This window comes from Gavialis gangeticus, unplaced genomic scaffold (assembly GCF_001723915.1).
Source record: "Gavialis gangeticus isolate Ggan-Ray unplaced genomic scaffold, GavGan_comp1, whole genome shotgun sequence".
Classification (NCBI taxonomy): domain Eukaryota; kingdom Metazoa; phylum Chordata; order Crocodylia; family Gavialidae; genus Gavialis; species Gavialis gangeticus.
This window is the reverse complement of record NW_017729032.1, coordinates 255,161,332-255,186,655: the sequence shown is the minus strand read 5'-3', so window position 1 is coordinate 255,186,655 and position 25,324 is coordinate 255,161,332. Positions and strand designations below refer to the sequence as shown.

The window sequence follows — 25,324 nt, the reverse complement described above, 5'->3', positions numbered from 1 at the left end:
TTATGATGCGTTTCAAGAAGTCTAAGTACCAAATAGTCCCCATGGAATGAATTGCAGGCTACTTTTCCTAGATGGTTGCAACACAGTAGCTGGGAGGATTGAAATGAAAGTAGGCATTATTTTTGTTGTTTTCTTGCTTTCCAGTATTTTGACAAGCATGCAAATTATTCTTGAATTCCTAGAGATGGCTTCTCTAAGTCTAATGCCGAGGTACATGGGTAGGACAACCTAAGAGAAACTCAAACGGGCACTGCTGATGCTGTTCCCATTCTGGGAATAGAAGTGCATTAATCTCCAGGCTGTCTATTAAGCCCTAAAAATGGATGGATGGAATTCTCAAATGGAACATTACATTATTGACCTCCCTTGCAACTGGGGGAGAAACCCCAGGCACCACCTTTGAGGTGTGAGAGGGAGGAGCACAAAAATAGCCACTGCTGCAGCTGTGGCTGACCATGCTGCTGCCATGGGCACCATGGCAGCCAGTGCTGCCCAATGCATCGTGGCTGACCCAGGCATGGAGATGCCTTGCTGTGCCTCTGTCAAGATTTACTTAGATATTTGAACTGAATAAGCCAACTGCTTCATCAAAAGGTGGGTTGGACCTTCCAGTTCCTGGTAGATGAGCCATTTGCACACTGTAGACATTCCCCTGGATAAGTGAAAGGAAATCAATGTTTGTTTTCCAAGGAAAGAGAAGATAGGAGCTGAACAAACTGAATTTTACCTGCAAAGATTATTTACTCCTCAAGTGATAGATGTCTTAGCTTCTTATGTTTCCCTACCACAAAATGTATGGCCTTCTGTGTTAAAAGAATGCATGGTAATGTGCATGAGAGCTCTCTTGCAGTTAGTACATTTGGTGGTAAGGTGGTGAAGCACTTCCTGTTTAGCTACAGAAATCTTACCTTCCAAATCAAACTTGGGTCTGTGGGGAGTTCACTTACCTAATGTTCCCACTCTTGCATATGCCTTCCGAGTTAACGGCTGCCTGCTTCCCATTTTAGCATGCTTCCTGCAATTATTCTGATATAAGTCATTTCAGACTGTTCTCCCCTCTGATTTGTAGCTCATGACATCCTTTAACTGACCACCAGATGTCATTAGGCATTCATTTCTGCTCCCCTGTCCCCAAACATGCTGTGGCTAGTGTTATGAAATTTAGTGATCTTAGTTACAAAGGCATACAATAGAGAAGTATGGCATATAATAAAACAGAACATTTGATGTTATTTTTTTCCAGGAGATAAGTCTTTCTCTCTTTCCTTTTAACAAATGATATTAATGAGATATTCAATGCATGAATTCTTCAATTCTCATGTTTTTCAACTGAGAACTTGGTCTAATAACCTTTGTGGGGAAAATTTCCACCAACTTCAATGAAGGTTTTGCCTACCTAGGTAGTATGATTTGGCTCGGACCAAAAAAAAAAAAAAAAAAAAAAAAAAAAAAAAAAAAAGCAGACTTGAAAAAAGGCATAGGGATAATAAATATTCTTTACTAGCAGTAGAGCAAAAATCAGAAACCTATTAATATCTGTGGTGTTAAATGGAATTACACAAAGATACCATATGTTCACAAATAAGTATTTCTCTTTTTTCCATTAACCTAAGTGCAAATCATCCAGCTTGTTGCACATACCCTGAAAACAGCAGAACTAGTACATCCTTCCTTTTCAGTTGCGGTCTGCATTTTAACCAAGTTGAAGACTCTCTCATTGTTGCAGCACTAAACCTGTTTTTACAAATACTGGTTGGTACCTGTTTCAGTACATCACTTGCAGAAGCGTGATATTGGAGCTGGAGCTAAACAAATGCTGCAAACCACTTGCACAAATATGCTTTTGAATTTCAAGCATCAGATCTCTCTCTTCTCTCCAAAGATAAATGTGGAGGGAGTTCTGTTTGTATCCAGCTCCGGAGCTAAAACGTTTATTATTTTCTTTATACAGTTACACACATTTTTACATGATCCAAAGTTAGCTTGCATGATTGAAAGCTGCTATCCTTAATCATTTATTGTTTGCTGATGCAAAGTTTTCATTGTCCGTTTTTAGGACAGAGGCAACAACACGTCTTGGGTAACCAAAAACAGCCCCAGAATAATGAGTAATGACTGCTTTATGAGAACAGTTTGTGAACAGCCATTTGTCTACAAAAAAATGCTCATGACCATTATGAAAAGTGAATCAACATAAAATAATTCTTATAAATGAACTAACTGTAGTAGACAAATTGATAAACAGCTCTTTTTCCTCTTTGCCTATTTCACCCCCCATCCCCAGCACAATGAATTGTCCTGACCAAGTCTGTCTTCCATGCGAAATGTATCTCAATCACTCAACATAAATTGTTCAGTTCAATATGAAAGTTATGGGGGCAGAAAAAATAAGTGGCACAGGTAAGGAAGACTCTTTCAGATGAAATTCTGAAAGACTCATGAATGTGCTGAGATGAACGAGATGGCAAGACTGAAAAAGCATGAATGTTTTTGCAGAAATAGTTTTGAGGGAATCTGACAGGAGGCTCTGAGTAAAGTTGAAAGTGATACGGTGTCAGAAGTAGGCATGAGTTGCTTACCTCTGGCAGGGTTTATAAAAATGAAAGCGCTTCTTAACTAGGTCCTCAACTGATGTGAGGATGAATTCATGGCTCTTTTCATGTATGAGAATGTGGACAGCAGCATTCTGCCTCTGTTGGCACATGGATAGCACGCTTCTAGGAAAGCCATAGAAAAGTGAGTCTCTGCTTCCTTGTGCTGGAGGGAGGGATCTATGTGTCAGTAATAGAGCTTGCAATATCATCTCCATTACCTGTAAATGCATCCATTTAATGTATGCATTTATTATATTCATTCATTCAAGAGCTTAAGTACATTCCACCACTTCCCCCATCCTCCTTTATGTTCATACTTCTCCATTACCACTGATTACTCCATGATCATTCTTCATGTTATCTAGATAACTTTTCCTAAACTGGCTGGTGGTTAAGAAAAATAGCCTAGCATTAAAAAACAAAACAACAAAAAACAGCTTGTTGTTGGTTAGTAGCAGTTTTATACATTCCTGGGGTTCATAGAAAACTTCTAAAGACATGTAGTCTTTTAAGCTTTAAATATTTGTTCTAGCAAAATGTGAATCTGCAAAAACTCCATGAACAAAAATAATCCATTATTTCTCCGAGATGGAACTAGTATAGCTCACTTGGCCTTTTATAATTTGGAAAAAAAAAATCAATATTGCTATGCATTCAGTAGTCTTACTTTTTAAAAAAAATGTGATCTGTCCAAGGGTTCACCTAGCTCTGGGCTATATTTGAATAGAGACAAAGAGACTTTCCAAGAACATGAGAGTTTCAAATACATTCACAAGGATGATGGGAAAAACCTATGCACTTGTTAATACAGAGCTATCCACGTGAGCTCCTTTAAAGTGTGAATTCCAGAACATATCATCAGAATGATTATGTTCTTCTAAACAAAGAGAAACTCCCCTAGATAAAAAGTAAAGATGTCCCTGTGGTGAAATTGGAGTCCTAGTGGAGCGCACAACATTAAGGTATTGGCTAAAGGACGGAGTTGTCACTACCCAACTTATTTCTTCACATTAATAGCAGCATATTCTGTAAGTTCAGTATTTACATCTAGCGCTCTTGGCAGAAAATTTTCTGCAACAGCAGAATGATTTAGTGAAGCATAAACGATGGACTCTAGGCTCTCTGTTAAGCGTGGTTTAGAAGGAATAGCAGATTTGTCACAGGCAGGCCTTGGTCCTGCCCCATGACCATTCCAGTGAGGAACATCATTGTCATAAACTGCACTTCCATCTGTCAGCTGCAGTTGGCTTTTCATGATACAATAGTCAAATGTACCCCCTTCATTTTGAGCTGCAGGAGTCCTGTTGATGTGGGATTGGACATCTGTAGAGCTGTTGACCTGCAAGAGAACAAAATGGGGTTTAGTTCTGTATGAAACTGTGTATTGGGTATGGACCTGGCAGGTGGAGCGTAAGTATGAGATGGTGTTGAGTTCATGCACTAAATGTTAGGAAAATATTAGAAAGCATTGACTAACACACCTCTAGCCATTCTCTACCTTGTTCACCAAAGTCAGTCTTGTCTTCTTTCTTCTCCTCTTCTTTCTCCCTCTTTATATGATCTCATTAATCTCAGGGCAAAACCCCAAGCTCATCTATTTGACTTTTATGGCTCATCACTCTTCTCGCTTCGGTCTCAGAATCCAAGATTCTCCCTTTCTCTCAACTTGCCCTCACTCTTCCCATCTTCTAAACTCCCTTCTCTTCTGTCATTGCCTAAATTTCTTTTTTCCTTATCCAGATTCTTTAAATCTGCTTATTAACTGGTGTATTGCTGATCCTAGAGACCTCTACTTGGCCCCACTTGCTCACCCACTTACATTCCATCTCTGTTCTGTCATGTTCTGTTCCTGGTGCTTTAATGTGCTTTTCTCTAAATGACTCTTTGAACACCCTGCATTTTGCCATATGTTGTTTCAGCTCCTCAGCAAATTCTCCAAATATCAAATCATCTCATGCTAGCCACTTACAGGAGCCTCTTCTTTTTGCTCAGCCTCCTCTCCTTGTGTGCAATATGGCATTTCTCCTCCACTCTAGGATTTGATTCAGTTTTCCTGTCTTTTCTCCTCTGCTCACTGCTGCGCTCTTCCTCTCTCTCTCTCTCTCCCCCCCCTCCCCACCCCCAACCTGTTCTTGCCATGCATCAGTCCCCCACTGGTAATTCTTTTCCTTTCCTTCTGTCTGAGGGATTTGTCTCTTTTCCCTTCTACTCCCCAAATACCACTGGTTCCCCTTGGACAATTCTTCAAGGTCTCTTCTCTTACCTGGACTATAGCAAGGCCTCATTCATCTTGTCCTATGACTTCTCAGCCCTTAATGGTCTGTAGTTTCTACTAATCCCACCTTTCTTTGTTTGCATCTCAAAAACATCCTTTACTTTTTGCTTTCTCTGATTTCCACATCAAATTCAAACTTCTTGCCCTCCTTTTCATTGTTCTGCCTAACTCTGGTCTTACTGCGTCTCTCCTTTTTGTCTTTTTAATCCCCCCTTTCCAATGACAGTGTCCTATCCAGGCTCCTCTCCTGAAAATCCCCATACTGAACCTCTTTGTATCTTCCACATTTCCCCATATGCCCAGCCCTCCATTCCTATGTCCCTGCAGGATCCTATCTCAATTAGATTTCTTCCACCCATTCTTGCACTGCTACAACCCAACAACTATAGAACACTTTTTTTATATAAATGTTTTTCACTTAAATTTTTCACTTTCACCCTGTGTGTCACATAGTCATGGTATATGCTGTGTCTGAATAAGACAGTTTGCTTTGTGAGGTAAGCAACTGCATTCCTTTGTTCCTACAACATAAAGCATGCTTTCAGCACTCCATAATTACACAGTTTATACTATGGCAGTGGTTTAGTGCTGTATTTTTAGTGCTAATATTGTGAAACACTCCACAGCCTTCAAAAAAACCCAAAACCTTGCAGCACCCTGGTTGAGAATCTTTATGGAAAGGTTTGGTACTACAGCAGAGCTCAAGCATACCATGTTTATTTCTGCCTGTGAAGTTGCTGGAGTTGTCTTAGATTTCACTGAAAGAAAGAAAAGAAAAATTGTCAGTGAACTATTGTGTGATTCGTCTTCTAGTAGGAAGGGGGTTGTGGACACTACTAAAACATCTTCTTCCTCGGGGCTAGGGACAGACATTAAACATAAACCGGCTTAAGTGATCAGAACCTGGTTTAAACCTGTAACAACAGATGCTTAGTGCACATAAACCAGTTTGAATGGCTGAAACCAGCTTGAGATAAACCTGATTGAATGTAGTATCAGACTTAACTGATTTGGCTCAAACTGGTTTATGCAATGTCTGTCCCAGACCCCTTGCTGGTTTAAGATAAACCAGAGGCCCCCAGCATCCTGACATGCTCTATGGGCTGGGTGGGGCTTTCTGCTCCACAGCAGGGCTGGCCCCTCCCCTCTGATCCCTGGCTGCAGCTCCAGAGACTGCAGGCTGCTTTCCCTCTCTCCTTGTCTCCCCACTGAGCAGGAATTCTCCACTTCCCTCTGCTTTGCTGAGAGGTGTCTGTATTAGCTAGCAGACCACATGCTGGCTATGGTCTGTTCTGAGTCAACAGGTAGAATCACCAGGCAGAATCAACAAGTAGCTGGTAATGTCCCTCTGTTCTTTTCTTAATTGGGTGATAAACACTGTTATCAATTCCCTGCTAAACTAATCACAGCGTCCTGCCTGAGCCTGGCCACCCCCCTCCCCACCAGCTCCATACTGTGGAAGGAAGGAAGGGCTGCTCTAGTGCCACCCCACCCCACCCCAGCTTCTAGCCTGAGCCACTGCAGGCATGTGCTTGCATTTCTGGGATGTCTGTCCAGTTACAAAACTGATTTAGCCTAGCCAGGTTAGACTAACCTGCAAAGATTGAATCAATTCAGGCTCAGGCTTTTTGAATGTATGTCCCTACCCTAGGTGATCCAGCTCCAAAATGGAAAATATGTGTTAGTGTAATCAAATTAGATGCTATATTGACAACAGTAAATAAACAAGAATTGGGAAATGTGATGGGGAGTTTGTAGAATATGTTTGTTTCACTACATAGCTCTTTTGAATATGAGAAGAGAGCATTCCAGCATACTGGGGAAAACCTCCCCCATGATAACTGATGGGGAAGGATTTCCAATCTCGGGCATTAATCATGGAATACATTCAAAGTCATGCCATCCACCATGCAAGTATAACACCTTGTACTGGGAAGTCAAAAATTGTGTGTGTGTGTGTGTGTGTGTATATATGTGTATATATATTATTATTCAAAAGTAGGAAAGAGAAATTAATACTACCTCTCATTGAAATCAGGGTGTATTTGAACTATGGGATCTATTTCTGAGGTGCTGGTGAATACCATCCAGTACAACAGCTTAAGAGGAGAAGAAGAATAATGGAACTGACTGAAAACTCAGAGAGAAATAAGAGGGGCAGAATGCACTTAAATGGGTTTTGACTAATAATAGAGTTAACTCTCCTTCTCAGACATTGTTGCATGTTCAATGACTCTTCCTCAAAATAGAAAAAAAAATAATGGTGCTGTTTGAAACAATTAAAGAGATGGGGTTTAAGGTTTAAGTTTTGTTTTGTGTTTATTCATACTTCTTCCTCTCTGCCTGGATTATGCATGTGAGAGGAGTGAAACTGCCAAAGAATCATCCCTGTAAACAGCTAGGTTTCTGCCAGAAAATGTCATCAACCAGTTTTGACTCTTAGGGCACATCTACATGTCGCCCTATAGTAACGTTGTTACTGCATTGTGCTTTAGTACTTCCAAAGGGAAGTACTAAAGTATGGTGCAGTAACCACCCATACTGCACTGTGTGTATGGTGCATGGTTAGTTTTGGCCACTACTTCGCCATAGCAGCACACTAAACTGGGGGAGAGCAATGCTCCAGCAAAGTAGCTACTGGTCACATGTACACTCATGTAATTGCTACATCACCATAGCATGATGTATGGTGATGTAGGGTGACACATAGATGTGCCCTTGGAGAAATAGATACCTCACAATAAGGACAGCAGAAAAAAGCTACAGGAGCAATAGGTGAAATGGAGGGAGTGCTCACCTTTGTGCCATTTGAGATAACATAGGCATATCAGGATGAGTAGAAAGAATGCCCCCAGAGATGATGTGCCATAAATAATCCACTTCATATTGTCATTTTTATATCCTTGGGGATTTTCTTGGATGCTGGTGGTATCTGCAAGTTCCACTGAAATGTGTTAGTATGTAGTAGAGAATGTTAGCTGAGTTATTTTGATCCATCTAATCAGTTTTAAATAGTTTAATTCATTAATTGCTTAATCTCCTAAGAGGACATTTTGAGATCATCCTTAATTGGGGTAGCTAAACAAGCATTCTACAGAGCAGTGAATGAAGGAATGTACTTAGTGGATTGTGAAAGGCTGGCTGAAAAACAGGGGGTTAGTACTAGGAAGCTACTCAAGACTGCTGTAGACTCTAAACTGTTTCCTCCTTCTTCAGTTATCCCTTTCCTAAACACTGCAGTGTAAACAAGCCTGAACTGTAGAGCTGTACAAAATAGAAAACTGAAAAAAACCCCAAACCTCACTTAAACAGAGAAGAAAATCTAACATTCACAATTCTAAAGGCAAGCATCTGTTTCTCAGATTTCTGACTGGCAGTAGCCTAATTTTTCACAGTGCTGAGTTCCCATTGAAGCTAAACTCTTGGCGCTCTTGAAAAAAACAACCACACGTGTAGATGTTTCGGTCTTTATTCTGAAGTCTATCCTTAACCTCCCATATGAAAGATGGCAGAATGAAAAGGAGGAGTCAGACTAGTGGGGTGAGGGCTATATTTATGTACTGGGCACTCCATGTACATAGTGCTAAAATTGAGGAGGACAGTAAGCGAAATAGGGTGAAAAAGGAAAAGGGCAGAAAGATAATAAAAACCATATCCCTTTATCTCTGTTTTAAATGCTTATAACATACAGGATGCATGGTTTCTTTTTCTGTAAATGAGGTCTCTGCTGTGGACCATTGGTGTAAGGTATCTGCTGGCATACAGTGTGTGGGTAACATCACTGAATAGGCCCAGCAGATGATCAGATTATGGCTTTAGGTAATTATTTTCCACAACCACAAGTAAAAGTGTGTTTACATCATAACACAGTAGGCCTCTTCCCAGTAGGGACAGCCTGCGGGTTATGTAGGAGGACTCTGTGTTACATGTGTGAGAGAAATGAAAAGTATGTGCTGTGGAGCTTCTGCTAGAGAATATTTTACTGGCTTTGCCTCTCTCCTACTGACATATCTATAAGCTGTCTGGGGCAACAGCAGGAGGCGCTGGAAGCTCTGGGGATAATAGGCTTGGAAACTGATCACAGTGAGTTTTATTCCAAGCAAAGCACTTTATCAGGTAACAACTGGTGATTTGGCATTTTGGTTAAATAGAACTCCTGCATATGCAAAAAAATCCACACAAAATGCTCATATAAAAACTGGGTACTTCCCTTATTTTAGGAAAATAAAACTCATAACGTACTTGTTGATGGATTTGCAGAGGTACTTGTATCTCCTTCTGAAACAGAAAAGGAGAGGGAAATGAAACATGTCTGAGACTGCGTGACATTCTCTTCTCAGGTTAGGTTTTCTACCCTCAGACAGTAATGTTTCCCCTTAACTGAAGGAAATAACATGACAAGAAAGAAGAAATGTAGTTGATGGGATAGAAGACAGTACTTGTCTTTTAGTGCTGCCTGAGAAATACTTGAATATTTTATTCTGACTTCCTTGATATGACTTAAAAAAATATAAAGCTAAGTGGAATAATGTTCTAATAGTATTAGTTTCACCATACTTGTGAATGCTCTTTTTCTTATTTCTTTCTTATTTTCTTATTTATTTCATGCTTTCTCTCGGGACATGTCTACTTCACCTCAACAACACTGGAGAGCATTGCAGTGAAAGATGCCACATCCACCTTGTGCACTTAGTACCCCAAATGAATATAATGTAGCTCCATTACTGTAGCATTGGACATGCATCAATAAACTCTCCCAGGAACGCAAGTTCACTGGTGTGTATACAGTGCCACTCTGAGGGGGCTATCATGCATCTACTTCAGGGAACAGAAAATGCAAATTGGGCCTGACAGCTTAGACTGTCTCTCTTAGACTGATCTTTCCTGATTGTTTCTTCCCCTCTGTTCTGGTGTCCTTGTCTACCAGCAAGCACCATACGTGCCCCAGATGATTCATATGACTTACGACCAGACCATCCTTTCCTAATCTTTCTTGCCCATGACTGATGTTTCCTACTACTAGATAGGCCATTCACATGTCACCTTAAATCTCAAGAGATTCTAAAATCTTCCTGTGACCATATTTTCCTTTTGTGATCCTTTTGTGTCCTGCTCGATCTTTTACCACTGACCAAAGAGGGAAGACAGTGATGGGAACATCATGAAGTGAGTGATACTTGATTACTTTAATAGCTAATGGCATGGGAAATTATTCCTAAATAGTCCTTGCACTAACTTTGTTTCTATACCACTGAATAACATGCTTGGAGAAAAAAATGATCAACCAGGGTGAACGTTTTATACTCCAGATCAATTTGAATAAAGAGAAGACCTTCACAATAAAGGAGCCTCAAAAACTTACCTAAAATGGTAACATTTACTGAATGGCTTATACTGCTTATATTGCCTGATATTGCTTGACAACGGTAAAGTCCACTGTCATTCTGATGAACTGAGGAAAATGTCAGAACAAATACACCATTTCCAGTCCATTTTGTGTAGGTTTCCCTGGTTTGCAGAAGTAAGCATCCGTTCCCTTCTACTTTGCACCAAGACATGGATGGCTTTTCATGGCAGTATTTTACTGGACATTCTATAGTTGCAACTTGCCCAGATTTGCCTGTATATCGGGACTGCCTTTTAATCAAAACTTCAACAGGACAGGTTTCTCCTGGAAAAGACAAAAACCATGTAAAAATATTATTTGTTTCATATTGTATATTGCCCAATAACTCTTTTATTCTCTTCTGACTCTCATTACTTCTTACTTGAATTCTCTATGTATTATATCTATCTAGACCCTGACAACTTTTACATTAATGGTGTGATTAATATGTAAATTGCAGCATAAATTATAACATGCCACTTGTTCAGCCAATTTATGGTGTAATAAAATGACAAACCATCAACAAAGATATCACACATTTATTGTGGAACCTCTTTGTAGATGGTTTATATCATGCTTTAAATTGAATATGTGGCATGTGCCCCTGACCTGGACCTGCCCTATGCCCCATCTTGATGATCAGGTGATCATTAGAATAGGGTATGAGGCAGCTTCAGATTCTGGGGGACAGCTATCCCATTCCAAATCCTCAGAGTCAGGCAGAAGACAGCCTGGGTGCTGAAGTGGGACTAGAACTGCCTTATGCCCCATCACAATGAATGGCCATTGCAAGCTCTATCCCTGGGAATTAGACAGGGGCATCCCTGAGTTCTGGGCCTGGTCACCCCTGCCTAATCCTAGAGGTAGCTCCAGATCTAGATCTGGGACCTGGGACTACTCTTCCTGCCTTCACATGGCAGAATGCACATTTTTTGATCCAGTGTAAAATTCCTTAGATTCCAATCATGTGACAATATTAACCTATGCCTGTGGTTCATTTACAGAAGAGATGGTATAGATTATGGCTTCCTTTATCTGAACTAGAAATTGGCTTTCATTACCAAAAAAAATAGGTAACATGAAATAGAACTCTTTGGGTGGAAGAGCAAATGATATGTCATGCAGATTACTTAATTTTTAAATTTTTCATTTTTTCATGCTAGGTCTGTTATTTACAGAGCAAATATAACTCTTGTACAATGTGGTATTTTTCTAATATTGCATAAATAGACTGGGAAAATATCAGGTCCATCTTCACATTTCTCACCCCCTCATGAAGCCATATTTATGAAGTGATGCACTAGTGAGTCTGAGAGGATAATCTGATGAGCAGACCAGCTGAAAGAAAATATAAATTGCATCAATTTTTAGTTTCTCTTACCCAACTTCCTCCCACTGACATTTACTTCCTCTTATTCTTATATACCATACCTCTGAATTTGAAACCATGAACTCCAGCCATTCAGAAGGCAGGTGCTGGGGTTATATGTGCTGGGGTTTTTCTGGTTATTTCTTGTTCAACATTTTTGCTATTCTGGGATTTACTTTAGTTTTCTGTTTCCTGCCTTAAATAGTTTTCAGCATACTACTGCCATTCAGTTATAAAATCAGTGAAAAAGTAACCAAGTTGTGGTTGCTTTGTACTTTCTAGAGGATCAAGTTCAGCAAACCCCCAAATTCTGAAAACTGGGAGACTGAAATATCATAATCTTTTACTATCTGATATTTGATAGTAGACAGTGGCTACTAAAGGAAAAGAATGTTGTACAATTCCTACATCACACGCCTTATTATAATGAAATAGGAATTATGGTAGCTCCTTGATGTCCAACATCTTTGACTGCAGTGTACCTGTATCATAGTTAGGACCTTACTTTAGCTATGTAACACTGTTGTATACTGAACCAACCAACTCCTATGTTCCCAGTCTGCTGCTTACCTGCTGGATTGCCTGACCCTGTTTCAACCATGTTCCTGCTTGGCACACAGTCCATGTCAGTCCCTAGCTAGTCTCTCCAGTACACTCAGATTTGGTGTGTACCTTAATGATATGTTTCCTAGTTTTAGAGATGTATATTTGGGTTGCTTTTGGGTGTACCTGTAGAAATGGGGTCAGGGACAAGGGAAACTCAACCACCAGTAGCTGGCAGAAACAGAAGCTCAGTCTCCCCTCAACCCCTTTTCTTCTATCAAGAGTGGTGCAGTCTCTTCACATCTCAGCAACTGTACAGTTAGCAGGAAGAAGAGCTCAGACTACACAGAAGGGTAAGGCTGCAACAAATTCTGTCTCCTACATGGAAGAACAGACTTTCCCAAGAAAACAGGCCACCAGATCCCTTCAGGAAGTTGGTCAGCAGTTGGTCTCAGGCCCTGAAGGATAGTTCCCCCAGACCCTAAGCATTAATTTTGCATCTTTTTTTATGGTTTTACTGGTTCAGTATGGTACTGAGCATTCTTCCTCAAGAAGGTATGGGGGTAATGCTGTACACTAAGATATAGGCTGTGTGATTGCAGTCCGTTTAAAGCCATCATTTGATCACTCAGATCTGCTCAAAGGACATTGGTGGAATCAGTCAGGTTAGGGACAGACATTCAAAAAGCCTGAGCCTGAACTGATTCACTCTTTACAGGTTAGTCTAAGCTGCAGCTTAAACTGATTAATAACTGGACAGACATTCTCTGTTAAACCAGGAAATGCAGGCACATGCCCAAGGTGGCCCAAACCAGAAGCTGGTAAGTGCTAGAGCATGCCTGCCAGCCACTGCCAAAGTGGGGAGGAAGAAAGACACCCTCCAAGGCTCTCACCCCCCCTCCCCCCGTTGGAGTGGAGTGGATGTGGCCAGGCACCAGCCAGGGCTAGCTAGACACATAGGATGCCAGCCACCAGCCTAGGGGTGGAGGGTGAGCTGCTGCCAGATTGATGAGTGGGGATAGGGAAAAAGTCCTTTCTCTGAAGCAAGCATGTATTGAACACAGCAATTTGCAAAGCATACAACGGGGAACTATGAAAAATGATCACCTAAGATAAGATACAGCCCAGTAAAACCCAGTTGTGTATGCTGATACACAACTTAGTCTAACTTAAAATGTAAAGAAGGAAGATGAGAGAAAGCCTTGCATAAGTCTTACTAATCCTGAGGGCAGAGTGTCTCCTTACAGCCAGGCATTCAGAAAGACTTTGTTTAGGTTTTTACAGGTTCTGCTTGATGATATAAATGTAGCTCTCTGCATTATTTGGTCTGCAACTTCCAGCTGTCTGCAATATACACATATGCATGACGATTTTTGGTCTTTGCCAACACTTCCTACCTTTCAGTCTGGTCCTGCAGGTCTTAGCTCTGGGCTCACAAGTGCAGCTCCTGCTGTGGAATGAATCCCCTCCCTGGCTGCAGGCAAGCTGGAGAGAGGGAGGAATTAACTCTGTCTCTACCTGGCTGCCTGAAAGCCATGGAGGTCTGCCAGGTTTGCCAGCAGTGGGGAGAGGGGATGGAGGGAGAAATATGCCTCAGGGGCCATGGCAGGCCAGCGTCTGGCCATGCCCCACCCCTGCTCTGGCTACGGAGCAGAAAGGAGGGGCCAGCCCTGCTGCGAAGCAAAGAGCCTCACTCATCCCAGAGAGCATGCCTGGATGCTGGGGGTGTTTGATTTGACTTTAACCAGCACAGGGTCTGGGACAGATGTTGCATAAACCAGTTTCAGCCAAATCAGTTAAGTCTGATACTACATTCAACCAGGTTTACCTGAAACCGGTTTCAGCCATTTTCAAACTGGTTTATGTGCACTGACTGTGTTCTGTTACAGGTTTAAATCAGTTTCTGATCACTTAAACCAGTTTATGTGTAAAGTCTGTCCCTAGCATCAGTGGTTAAGTATGCTGTTTTCCTGAGAGGATGCAGGCTGTATGTTGAGGAAAAATTGGACTTAAATGACCCTACATTTGGATCATTAACTGTATTCTGGAGCACTGTGAGGCCCAATTAATTTTCAGACCTAAATAATCATGGCAATTTGAGGTCAATTAAAAGAGTCAACCTTTAAACAGAAAAGGGTTTAAAGAGATTTTCAAAGTGGCCTCTTCATCTCTATGTAATATTATCACTTAAATAAAAATAAACCTTGCTGAAACACTGGCTCTGGGAGCTGTGAACTGCTCCGTTCATCTTACTGGGTGCTCTCATCCCCTCCCCCCTGCCCCACTATCAGTACTTAAAATGTGTGATATATATTAAATATTCCACCCCACTGTGTATTTCTAGGTCTGGCACACCTGTTTGCTTCTTAACAAGGAGGAAGGGCTTGCTTACCCAGATCCCAGTCCACATGGTAGGGCAAGGAGTGTGGCTCAAATATGCCTGGAGAGATTGGTAGCCTCTATGCAGAGGACAAACACAGGGACTTGGATCCTTCTCAGAAGGCAAGCCCTTTCCCAACAAATCCCAGCTTCTATTTGGGCAGCAGTAAGAGGGAGTCAAACCTGACTGGTTAGGCACCCATACTGACAGCCAAGACATGGGCTTGGTCATCCCTAGAGAGACAGGACCTCAAATCCTATCATACAGATGGAGCAGGAGAATATTTTCCTCGCAGGTACCACTTGCCGCTGATGCCTCACCAGTCCCTCTCCCATTCCCCAAATCTTTTTCCCCCATCTCATCCACCTCTTAAACCTCAAACCTCCTTTCCTCCCAGCAAGCATTTGTATATGCAGTTTATTTTCTTTTCCAAAATATTTTGAACAGCCTTCAGCATTTACTGCTGTTCAGAGTACATTTTTGCAAAATTGAAAACCAGAAAAATCCTGTGACAGAGGCATGTTAAGAGAATAATTTGTCATCTTTTTTTATACTCTTCCACATGTTTGTCTGAGGGTTGGTAAAGGGCAGTTTCAGTCTGCCTCAAGCGACGCAGCTCATGTGAAAACCTTGCTCAGTTTTGTGAGTGTGCCATGTAATCTATTGAGTGTGTAAGCATCAGACATGCTACAGTCTTGACAACCAGCTTCTTTCTAATACCTTTCAATGTTGCTTCCGCAAAGCAGTTACCATGCTTTAGTTGTGGTAAATGCCCAGTGGTTGAGGCTATTGGGTATGATTAGATCCATAGTTTGCTTCCCATGATCACGCAAACATTTGGTAATGTCTGTCACCTTTAAGAAAAGTCTGGGCAGGGCTGTTCAGGGGGGCTGTATCTCTGGAAGTCTCTGTTCAATTTACTCCAAATTTGGAACAATAACCCTGCAGTTCTTGTACATAACCCTCCATGATGTTCACCATGTCCTTCAAATGTCCACCAAATCCTCACCTGCAGGATGAGGATTTGAGAGCACTAAAACCTTTAAACATAAATGGGTTTTCAATCTGAGCAATAGCACAGCTGGCACTCTTTTGTGATTGTGTTTCCAGCTGATTTTTCTTAATATACACAAAAGACTTTGGGAATCAAAAAGTTAAAAGGTCCCTCCCGTCCCCAAGCTAGAATGGTTAAGACATGTCAGTTTATGTTGTCAATGGACTGTTAAACCTACTCATCCCATCTGGGTGCTTTGATTCTCCAGCATGAATGATCTAGTACCCTTTTAAAACAGGTTGAGTTGAATTACAGCTCCATCAGAACAAAGCCAGGGCATGGCTTGAGCTCTTGCCTCTGGAGCCATAACAAGATGCCACTCTGTCACTATACTCCCTACACAAACACACACTTTGAGAGTATTTAGAACTATTAATAAAAATATTATAAGCCTGAATATGTAATACTGTACTACACATACACACATCCTTCATTGAGACTGTACATGTTCTTTAAATTAATCACAAGGTGAGATCTTTGTTTGTAACTCAGACTTTTCCATTTCTGATGAAAGGAAAGTACAACTGGTCTTTTAGTAGGTCATATAGATACCACAACAGCGCCACATGGCTGAATGGGGTCTGAAAATGGAAACAAAGACCTAGAATTAGAAAGCAAAATTTTCTGTCTTGGAAACAGAGTTTAAAAGCCCCATTGTAACTCTCACAAATTGGGAATCAACATCAACAGCATGCTTGTGCTGTAACTTTTGTCCTTCTTCCATCCTCAACACTAATACTACATTCCCTGTCTTGTCCAAGTTAGACCTAGTTCCCATAACAGCTCTTCAGAATTGCAGGGGTTTTATCCACCAGGACCTTATTACAGGATCAAAAGCCTTAGATCTGCCATTTTCAGAGCACTGGTATCACATTTTCTTCATAGGCAAATCCCTGTACAATGCTATGGTAATGCATAAATTGAAACACCAGGGTCAGATGTCAGTTGGGAAGGAGCAATTATCCCATTATAACCTCAGAAAATTACCCCAGAAAACTTCTCTAAGGGTTGCTACACATTTGAGGGGATTTCCTTGGACCCACATACTTAGAAAGAATTACATTGATTTTTTTTTCATTTGAATTTGAGCTAAATATGCAGTTGAAAGGAATATGACTTTACTAACAGGAAGACATCACCCTAAGGGTATACCACTGTGGACTGGAGACAGCAACCTTCATCCAACAGTAGGATCTTCCTGAGCTAGGGGAATGTGTTGCTGAGATGCCCATCTCAGCTCAGACCTCTTTGAACTCCTGAAGTTCTCACAAAGAGGACCTACTAAGCTGAAGCCAGGAAAGGGAGACCTTGAGACAGACGCTGTCTTTCTTAAAGAGACAAACTAGCACTGAAATGTAGAAATGCTGACCCCTCTGCTACTAGTGCCATGCTAGCATTATAGAGGAAGACTTCAGCTTCCCAGATCACTGGAACATGCCTGCATAGGTGATCACAGTGAGAAAATCCTTTTCTGAAATGCTACTCTTAAAAGCAGTGATTTGCTGATTGATCCAGGCATCTGTGATCCCTGTTGTTGTTGTTTTTTTCTAAAGAAAGTGCATGAGTGTGCACTGAATTCCAAAACAGCTTTCTCTGAAAACATGAATGTTGGCATGGGCTAGCGTAGCAAGATGTCATCATTAGGGCAGAAACACTACCTTCTTTGAAGAAACAACAAAGGAAATGCAGGAAGTATATAAATTTCCTTTCTGATTTCAGCATGCATGATAGGTGACATGCTAACTGGATGTGCAGCAGGTGTTGCTAATTTGCTCCTTTAATTTATACTTCTCCCGTTTAACTGCACCTTCCTTAAATCAGGCTCAGTGAAATAATGAGGGTGGAAGGGAGATGAAACTGATTCCTTCCAATACAACAGATTCTCCCTCATGTTGTTCCTGCCCAATGATTGTCTTGACCCCCTCAGCATCCCCTGTAGACTTCTGGGAGTTACTGAATGTAGGTCAAGGTAGATAGCATTTCCTTTTCTAATACAGCACCACCACTGACTTACAGCTCATTTGTGTTCTGCTTAAAAAAGACTATCTAATGCATGAAGGAGCAATGTATGTAAAGCGCTTCCTGCACACCTACTCCAAATTAAGGGTTAGGTGCTGTTGATCTATTTATGCTTATTGATTTTTCACTATTAATGAGCCTAACAGGTGAAGGTATTCAGTGCATGGCTCTGAGCAAGTTTTGCAGTAGGAGCCCTCCTACCTCCTATAGTGAACCTTTGTAATGTGCTAATTGGGAACTGTGTAACTTGAGTTCTTTTTATTTGGATGCGGACAAGAAACCCTGTGACTAATGAGGGCATCTACTGTAGGGCTGTAGCCCCAAAAGGTAGATCATTTACGTTTTGGTTCCATCTTTTGTGTATGTATATACCTGCTTATAACTTTGTTCATTTTCTTATACCGAACAAGGAGAGAGATAACTTTGGGTTTGCATCACTTTAAGTCTTACATGTTATAAGTAAACAAAGTCTGAAAGTTTTTGTGCCTGACTTCGTTATAACAAAACTGCACAAGACCAATTAAAGCAATCCTCCTCCCAGCTTCCCTGTAATGACTGTTTAAAGGGAGCATAGTGGACCTGAAACCTCTGTTAAAAAAAATGGTTTATAATGAGTTTTTGATTTTGCACAGTATGCTAAGAGGTAGATAAGAGGTCGTCTTATTGGATTGATGACTTCATGTACCTGTTATGATAAATACTGGACTATGTTATGGTTATATATAAAAGAAGCATTCCAACAAAATTGAATCGGCATGCAATGCTGAACACCATTTACTAGCTATATCTTGTAAGAACATCTTAAATCTATTTGCTTTTTTGCTGGTGCTCTGATAAAAGTGTCATAATCCACAAATGATAATTTAGATGTATGTGTGTTTTGGGATGACAGTTGAAAATAATGCCTGTCACGGTTGGATATACTAAAATGTATGCTTTCAGGGTGTTAAGGAAGGATGATCAAGATCAGTGCTTGGATGCAAAACTCAGGATTAAGGTATGTACAAAACATGTAGCTGCTTGTACATCCCGCTTGCACTTACAATCATCAGTAAAATCATACTGACAAAAGCTGCATGTCCTTTAGATCAGTGATTTTGCAACCTGTGATCTTAGATTATCTCTAAGGGACCTGCAAAAGATGACTTTGATCAATCAAAAGTATGTGAATACCTACACTTACAATTCAAAGGGGTCAGCACATCTATTCAAAAATTTTAGAGGTCTGCAAATGAGAGAAGATTGAAAACTACTGCTTTACAACACCTGAGTACTGTTGCAGTAAAACAATCTTCAGTTTCTGGCTATACTGAATTCTTTATAAAGAAGAATAATATTCTGTCTGAGGCATCACTGAAATAAATATCTTAGCTAATGCACATCCCATAACCTCCCAGAAAGGGGAAATTCTCTTTTCAATTATTTATCTTTTTAATATTGAGAAAGAAAGTCTGACCTTGCCCTTCCTTTGCCTTGGAAAATACAGAAGAGAATAATGTGTTTATGACATGAGAGGAACTTAGGAATGTCTTTAAGAAAGTGGAACTGAGATTTTTTTTCTCCTGCCAAGAGTTACTTAAAAAAACCAAAGTTTAAAAATTGAGACTTCCATGTCATCCAATAATCATTTTTTTTTCTTTTTAAGGGAAGGGGTAGGGGACATAAGTGTTTACTTACCAAAACTGTGAAGATAAGAGACAAGCTGATTGTTTTTGTTTTAAAAGAAACTTTTATCTCACTCATAAAGAAGAAGCAAAGGGGCTACAAATCACTTCCTGCTCCTCTCTCCTCTTCTCATCCTCCTCTGTGCAAAGCACCTTTGCAAATAAAATGTAAGGCTAAAGACTTGAAAATACATCAAGCTTTATGATTTTATCAAAAGCAATTTGCCAGGTCTCTGTCTCCAAGTGTAAATTATTGATATGTACAGCTCTGTACATACCTGGGTACCATGATAGTAGGCATGCTAAAATGTCTCAAAAATAGTATTAGTTTTGTTACTGTTTCTTTATACCGGACATTTTTTCCATCCCCCTGTCCAACGAGAAACAGGTATCAACCATGCCATTCCTCAGGCAAAAAATAAGCAAGACATAAGATGTAACCTTTTTTTAAAATCAGTCACTAATTTATATAGATCTAATAAAGCCATAAAACTTCTGGACAAAATCTGCCCTCATTACAATTCATGGGCTGGGATATGGTGGTGAGATGTGTACATTTATTAGGGCCACGCATTTAACACTGAGTCTCTTACAACTTCCCTTAAAAATAAATACACAACCAGATTTTCATGGACAACTCTGCTTTTACTGCAACCTGCAACACAGGAAAAGTAAATCCAGAGTGGAATAATAGTGAAGGCACTATTCGAGTGCTTGCCTTGCATCCTGTATTCTACTGACAGCTGTTTGTGATGTTGGAGCGGAGTGATGCTTATGGAGTTGTCTTGTTTTGTTTTTAGGGTGGTTAATGGGAGTGGTTTTTAGGGTGGTCTTGTTTTGTTTTTAGGGTGGTTTCAGTAGTCCCCCCTCAACCTTGGGGGAAAAAAGTCTATGACTTGCATCAATACTTAGTACAATTGTCAGGCTAACTTCATAGATAAAACACAAGAAGTACACCTATGGGGGTGGTGCACCATCCCTCCAACCATGGGACATTAGGGGAAAGGTGTAACTGGAGCCCCTGGGCCAGCATAGGGTACCTGGACAAAAAGCAAGAGCACAAAAGGGGCAGAGGGCCACTGCTGCTTCCCCTTGACTGACCTGGGGGTTTGGGGGCCAAAGCTGTTCCTGCCCTGCTCCAGCTGGAGACTGCGGGGAGTGAGTCCATGGGATGATGAACTTGGCTGGGGACAGCCGTGATGGCACTCAGTTTCCCCCTCCTAGTTCTCAGTCTTTGCTCACCCCTTCCTGGTGTCCCTTGTTGGCTGGGATGAGGTACTGGAAGGGGGAGATCTCTGTACCACTGCTGCTGTCCCTGGCTGAGCTTGGCTCCCTGCACGGCTGTTTCCTGGGGCTCCACCTGTTCCTGCATCAAGTAGGAGAGCGGCAGCCGTGCTTAGCTTCCTCCTTCCAACACCTACTCCCAGCTATCAGGGGATACCTACAGGGAAGAGGCAGGCAGGAAGCTGGTGCTGGAAAGAGAAACCTGCATGCCACCACCACTGTCACCTGTGAAACCTGTCACCCCACATGACCACAGCCTGCATCTGAGTGGAGCCATAGAGACTCTGAGGCTCCCCCTGTGCCTGGATCAGCCTGGGAAAGCAGTGGAAAGGGAGTGCAACTACACTGCCATACCCTCCTTGGTCTGCCCTAGTATAAGATTAGTACAATAGCATTATCTCAGCCATGTTGCATAATGGAGTGTTTAAGTGTGCAGATAAATATCCATATTTATTCTGGATATGAAATATGACTAAGTTAATGATGCGGATGGAGCTTTTGCTTTTGTCTTTCCTCATATAATTTTAAGAGGGCAAACGTAATGTCTTACCAGTGTCATGTTCATATTTACTCTCCTTTATATGCAAAGAGTAATTTTTCTGTGGGGAAAAAAATATCAATTATTGTCTAATGTACACCTCCTCTTAAATGTCTGACAGTGAACTATAGCACTTGTGGCTGATATTTGACTGATGAAAGTTGCCTGTAAAGTTGAGTCAATACAGCAAATTAGACTACCTTAGATTTTGGCTGTAGCTTGATGATGGAGATATTTATTTTTTCCTGGCATGAAAGTTGCAAAGTTGAAGATTAATGCACAGCATGGCAAAACCAAAACAAGACCTCAAGACCACAAGATTCCCCACTTCTATTTTTCTTGATGGTAAGATAGTGCTTGCTGCACAACTTGTGTTCAAATGATGCAGTAATAACATGCTTCCTGGGGGTCATCCTGGAAGCTGCTTGAGAGCAGCAGCTCTGCTGATGCCAGGCTGGGAGGGCTTTCATGTCAGATAAGAGATGCAAATTCAGTAGGCTGGAAATGAAAATGTTGGGGCATTTTCTCTCTTATGCATGTCTGAAACATTGGGGGTTTTTTTCTTTGTCTGTTCTTGCGTGAAACTTCCAGAAGAAGCACTTTTGGTAGGGCGAAGGGGAAGTAGTCATTTATCTGTTCCCAGTTAGAGGGGAATTTTCAGATGCTCTTCTGTTTAAGTAGGACTGAAATAATTTGTCTTTTGCTTTTGAAACCAATTTGGAATAAGCACAGAAAAGCTACAGATAAAATGTTTGTGCCATGCCTGTGACCATGTGTAGTCAAGGGTCTGTAATAGGGGCGGCTCACAACAGTTCTGCTGTTTCCCTCCTTCGACATGAAGGTACAGGAGTAGTAAATTATTTGCCCAAGTGCAGGTCATAGTGGCCTAGAGCCAGTCACATAGCCCCTACTGTCAGGCAAACCAGATAGGGCACATCTCAGACCCCATCTGACATTTTTGTGTCCTGTGGCTAAAGGAGCTCCTGATGTTCGCTTAATTTTAATTTCTGTCTCTTTATATTAGCATGACCTTTATGCTGGAATATGCTACAGATGCCAGGTGTTGGAACTTCAACAGTAGCTAAAATTGATTTGGCACATGGAATCAAAATAATGTAGCTTGACTTTTACAGTGTACTTAAAATGCTTTTAAAACAAAGATACTGGCTGCACAAATCTTGACTTTAAGTAACAGCACCATAAACACGTCAGTTACAACACATCTGCCCCATTTTTTCCCATTAATCCCCACCCCCCCACCAAATACAAAGGATAAAGCTGGTCTCCTGCATGAGACAGCTCATGACCTTGTGCTCCATAATCACTCTGGGTCAAAATAAGCTAAAAAAGCCACTGACTACAGTAAAAACATCAGGGATGAATTGGGTACAATATGTTATGAAAGTACAAGGCCCAGTTCTCATGTGCTCCAGTCATAAGTCGGGAGTAACCCCCTTAGAATCAACATAATTTCAGTGATAAAAAGAAGAGGAATATCAATGTGTGCCTACAGCACATGATTTTAAACAAGCTTTGCCATTGTTAAACCAGAAAATGCAGACCCCAGACTGTAATCTGAGCTTAATCCACACCTGATGGATCCCTGGGCCATAACTAGGGTCTCCAGATGAACTGCCTCCACTCTGCAGAGCACTTGGTTGGGAAGTCTGAGGCCCATCACCATCTACTCAAGATTTAATCTCCACATTAACTCAGAGGCCTGGTTTCAATTGCCCCACGTCCACGCTCTTGTTACTGTTATCACGTTAGATACGTGCCCCATTTCATTTGGCCATTCTACATCTGACTGTAGTTTCATAATCTGAATGCTTCCCTAGCCAAGCTACAATAGGAATTTCTTTGGTTTATGACTGTGTTTTTTAACGTAGTAAATCAAGATGCATTACATTGATAAGCATGTTTCTTACCGTGAACCTGATGATTACTCTGAAGAAGCACCATTAGAAAGATGTGCAGTAAAATCCTACTTGTCCGCATGCCTGGAGAAGCCTTCATTTTATGGTCATGGTACAGATGGTTAGAAGTTCCTCTGTGGTAGAGAAGTGCAATCCAGGTAGCCTCCTACAATGCCTCTGTGATTGCCCATGGTGCAAGTCTGAGCTTATCTTGACTGAAAACTTAGAAAAGGGAGGGAGTTGAGCAGTGAGGAAGAGGGCGGGGAAGGTTTAGTAATCTGCTATGCAAAGATCTGACAAGTTTTACATGATGACTTTTTTGTGTGGTTGTAACATCACCCACCTACTTGCTTCTAAAATCTCTGAACTGCAAAAAGGTTATGAACAAAACGTCTTTTTTCCTCAGAGTGGTAAGCAGAAGTAACCTGCCCCCAAGTGCCTTTTTCAGTTCAACAAATGGAACTACAGCATTTTGAAAAAAATAATGGCTGTATAATTTAATGCAACCTTAAAACTGTGGCAGAGTTCTATTTAATCAGACTTTTCCTGAGAAGTATTGCATTTTTTCTTCAGTTCTTTTGAATTTACTCATTTATTTAAATACATTTGTAACGAGACAGGAAGAGCTAAAGTTGCCAATCCAATTGCTTCTTGCTGTATCCTATTTTGTACACTTCAAGCTTTTAAATGAGAAGTGGCCAACCTGCAGCATGCATGCCAGAAGTGGCATGTGGAGCCTTTGTGTGGCACGTGGCAGATCAGAGAGGGGAAGGGTAGCATAGCAGCAGGTTAGGAGTGCATGGCACGGAGCAGAAAGCAGAGCATCAGATTGGGTAAGGGAATGGGCCTGGAGTGGTATTTGTGGGGATGAGAGAGGGGGCAGAGCGTAGAGCTCATTTGTGGTATGCCTACCAAAAAGGTTGGCTCCCACTGTTTTAAAACTTTCTAGTGTTCTCTTTAGAGTAAGCACAGTTTTTTAGTCTCAGTTCCTATGCCCTCAACCACTCATCTCACTGTTCTCTAGACAATCTCAGTCCTACAGTATCCTCTCTGACGTGGGGTTAACAGTATTCTAGACAAGACTGTACTGTTGATCTATATTATTCTCCATCCATCGCTTTTTTTATTTCCACCATCCTATTGGCTGTTTTGTGTGTGTATTTTATTTTGGGGGAGGAAGGGGTTGGTAATGGTGTAGTGAACAGAGGTTTTTTAATAACCTACTTTAATGACTTGTGGGTACTTTCTTGGTGTGACAGAGAGAATTCAGGACCCTATAAAAGGTGCAAATGATCCTAAATGTTTATTCCTATATACATTATTTTGCATTCACTGATACTACATTTCCCACAATCTGTGCAAATTGTATAACATGCCAAATGTCATATTTTGCTATCCTTGTGAAAATTTAGACTTCTAAGGTTGGAAGGAACCACAATGATTGTATAGTGCAAGTGCACTCTGCACAAATGTAAGATACTCTATTCTGTTCCCAGGCTACATCCCTGAAGCAAAGCCAGCTCCTCCTTTCTTCCCACCAAATGTTTTAGAGCCCTTGGGTGTGTCCAGATGAGTGCACACATGCATTCTCCCCAAGGACAAATAGCAGCGGTACATAGTTGTGCCACTGCTGCTTGTCGCCAGGGAATGCCTGTGCACGCATGTTCTGATGCATGGTAAGCTGCCTTTGGTGGGGTAGGGGAGGCTAGGACCAGCACCTGCACTAGCCTCAGCAGCCTTACCTGGGGGCCTTAGGCTCTCCTGGGGCTCCAGCAGCGGCAGTCCGGCAGTACAGACCCTGGCTGGCACTTGGAGCATGACTGGCTGGGCAGGCTCCTGTTTTGGGTGGTGCATGCTGCCATCATGTGTGCTGCCCCACTTTTTTCTAGTGGTGGGCTTTTTGATACCAGGATCTCCTGGTGTCAAAAAGCATACCCTGTGCTGCCAATTAGTAGCGTGGGGAATGCCTGCATGTGTGGTAGGGCTGTGCGAAGAAGCACTGTTTTGTTTTGACTTCCATTTCGATGGGACAGTGTGTCATTTTGTTTCAAAGTGCTGTTCCGTTTCGTTTCGTCAAAATCGTTTCACTGTTTGTTTCAATGCTGTTTTGATACTTCGCCCGTAGGCTATAATGGGGAAGCATGAAACTGTCGATAACTGTCATTTTTTGGCAGATTTGGATGAAAATAGCAGGGATGGTAGCCCTTTCTAAGAGCATGAAGTTTATCAAGTTTCAAGGAAATACGTACAGGGGTTTCTGGGAAACTGCACCTCAAAATCTTGAAAGCGGAACTTGTGTGTG

General features: G+C 41.4%; 1 protein-coding gene across 1 annotated transcript; it reads right to left on the bottom strand.

Moving 5' to 3' along the window:
- Positions 1–1,931: 1,931 nt before the first annotated feature.
- On the bottom strand, positions 1,932–24,117 carry BTLA (B and T lymphocyte associated). Its single transcript, XM_019525744.1, has 6 exons — positions 23,035–24,117; positions 10,232–10,540; positions 9,112–9,147; positions 7,667–7,801; positions 5,581–5,627; positions 1,932–3,933 (listed from the first exon to the last, which is right to left on the bottom strand). The coding sequence occupies exons 1-6, from the start codon at positions 23,120–23,122 to the stop codon at positions 3,592–3,594; spliced, it is 957 nt and encodes a 318-aa protein (XP_019381289.1). The 5' UTR covers positions 23,123–24,117; the 3' UTR covers positions 1,932–3,591.
- Between the last annotated feature and the right edge of the window lie 1,207 nt (positions 24,118–25,324).

What these genes read in the sequence shown, in the direction of transcription:
- BTLA (XM_019525744.1), bottom strand. Translation starts at nt 23,122, where the DNA reads ATGAAGGCTTCTCCAGGCATGCGGACAAGTAGGATTTTACTGCACATC. An exon ending in CTCTGCAAATCCATCAACAA is followed by an intron (nt 7,802 to 9,111) that starts GTACGTTATGAG and finishes TGGAACTTGCAG; the next exon opens with ATACCACCAGCATCCAAGAA. An exon ending in TTATCTCAAATGGCACAAAG is followed by an intron (nt 5,628 to 7,666) that starts GTGAGCACTCCC and finishes TCTTTCTTTCAG; the next exon opens with TGAAATCTAAGACAACTCCA.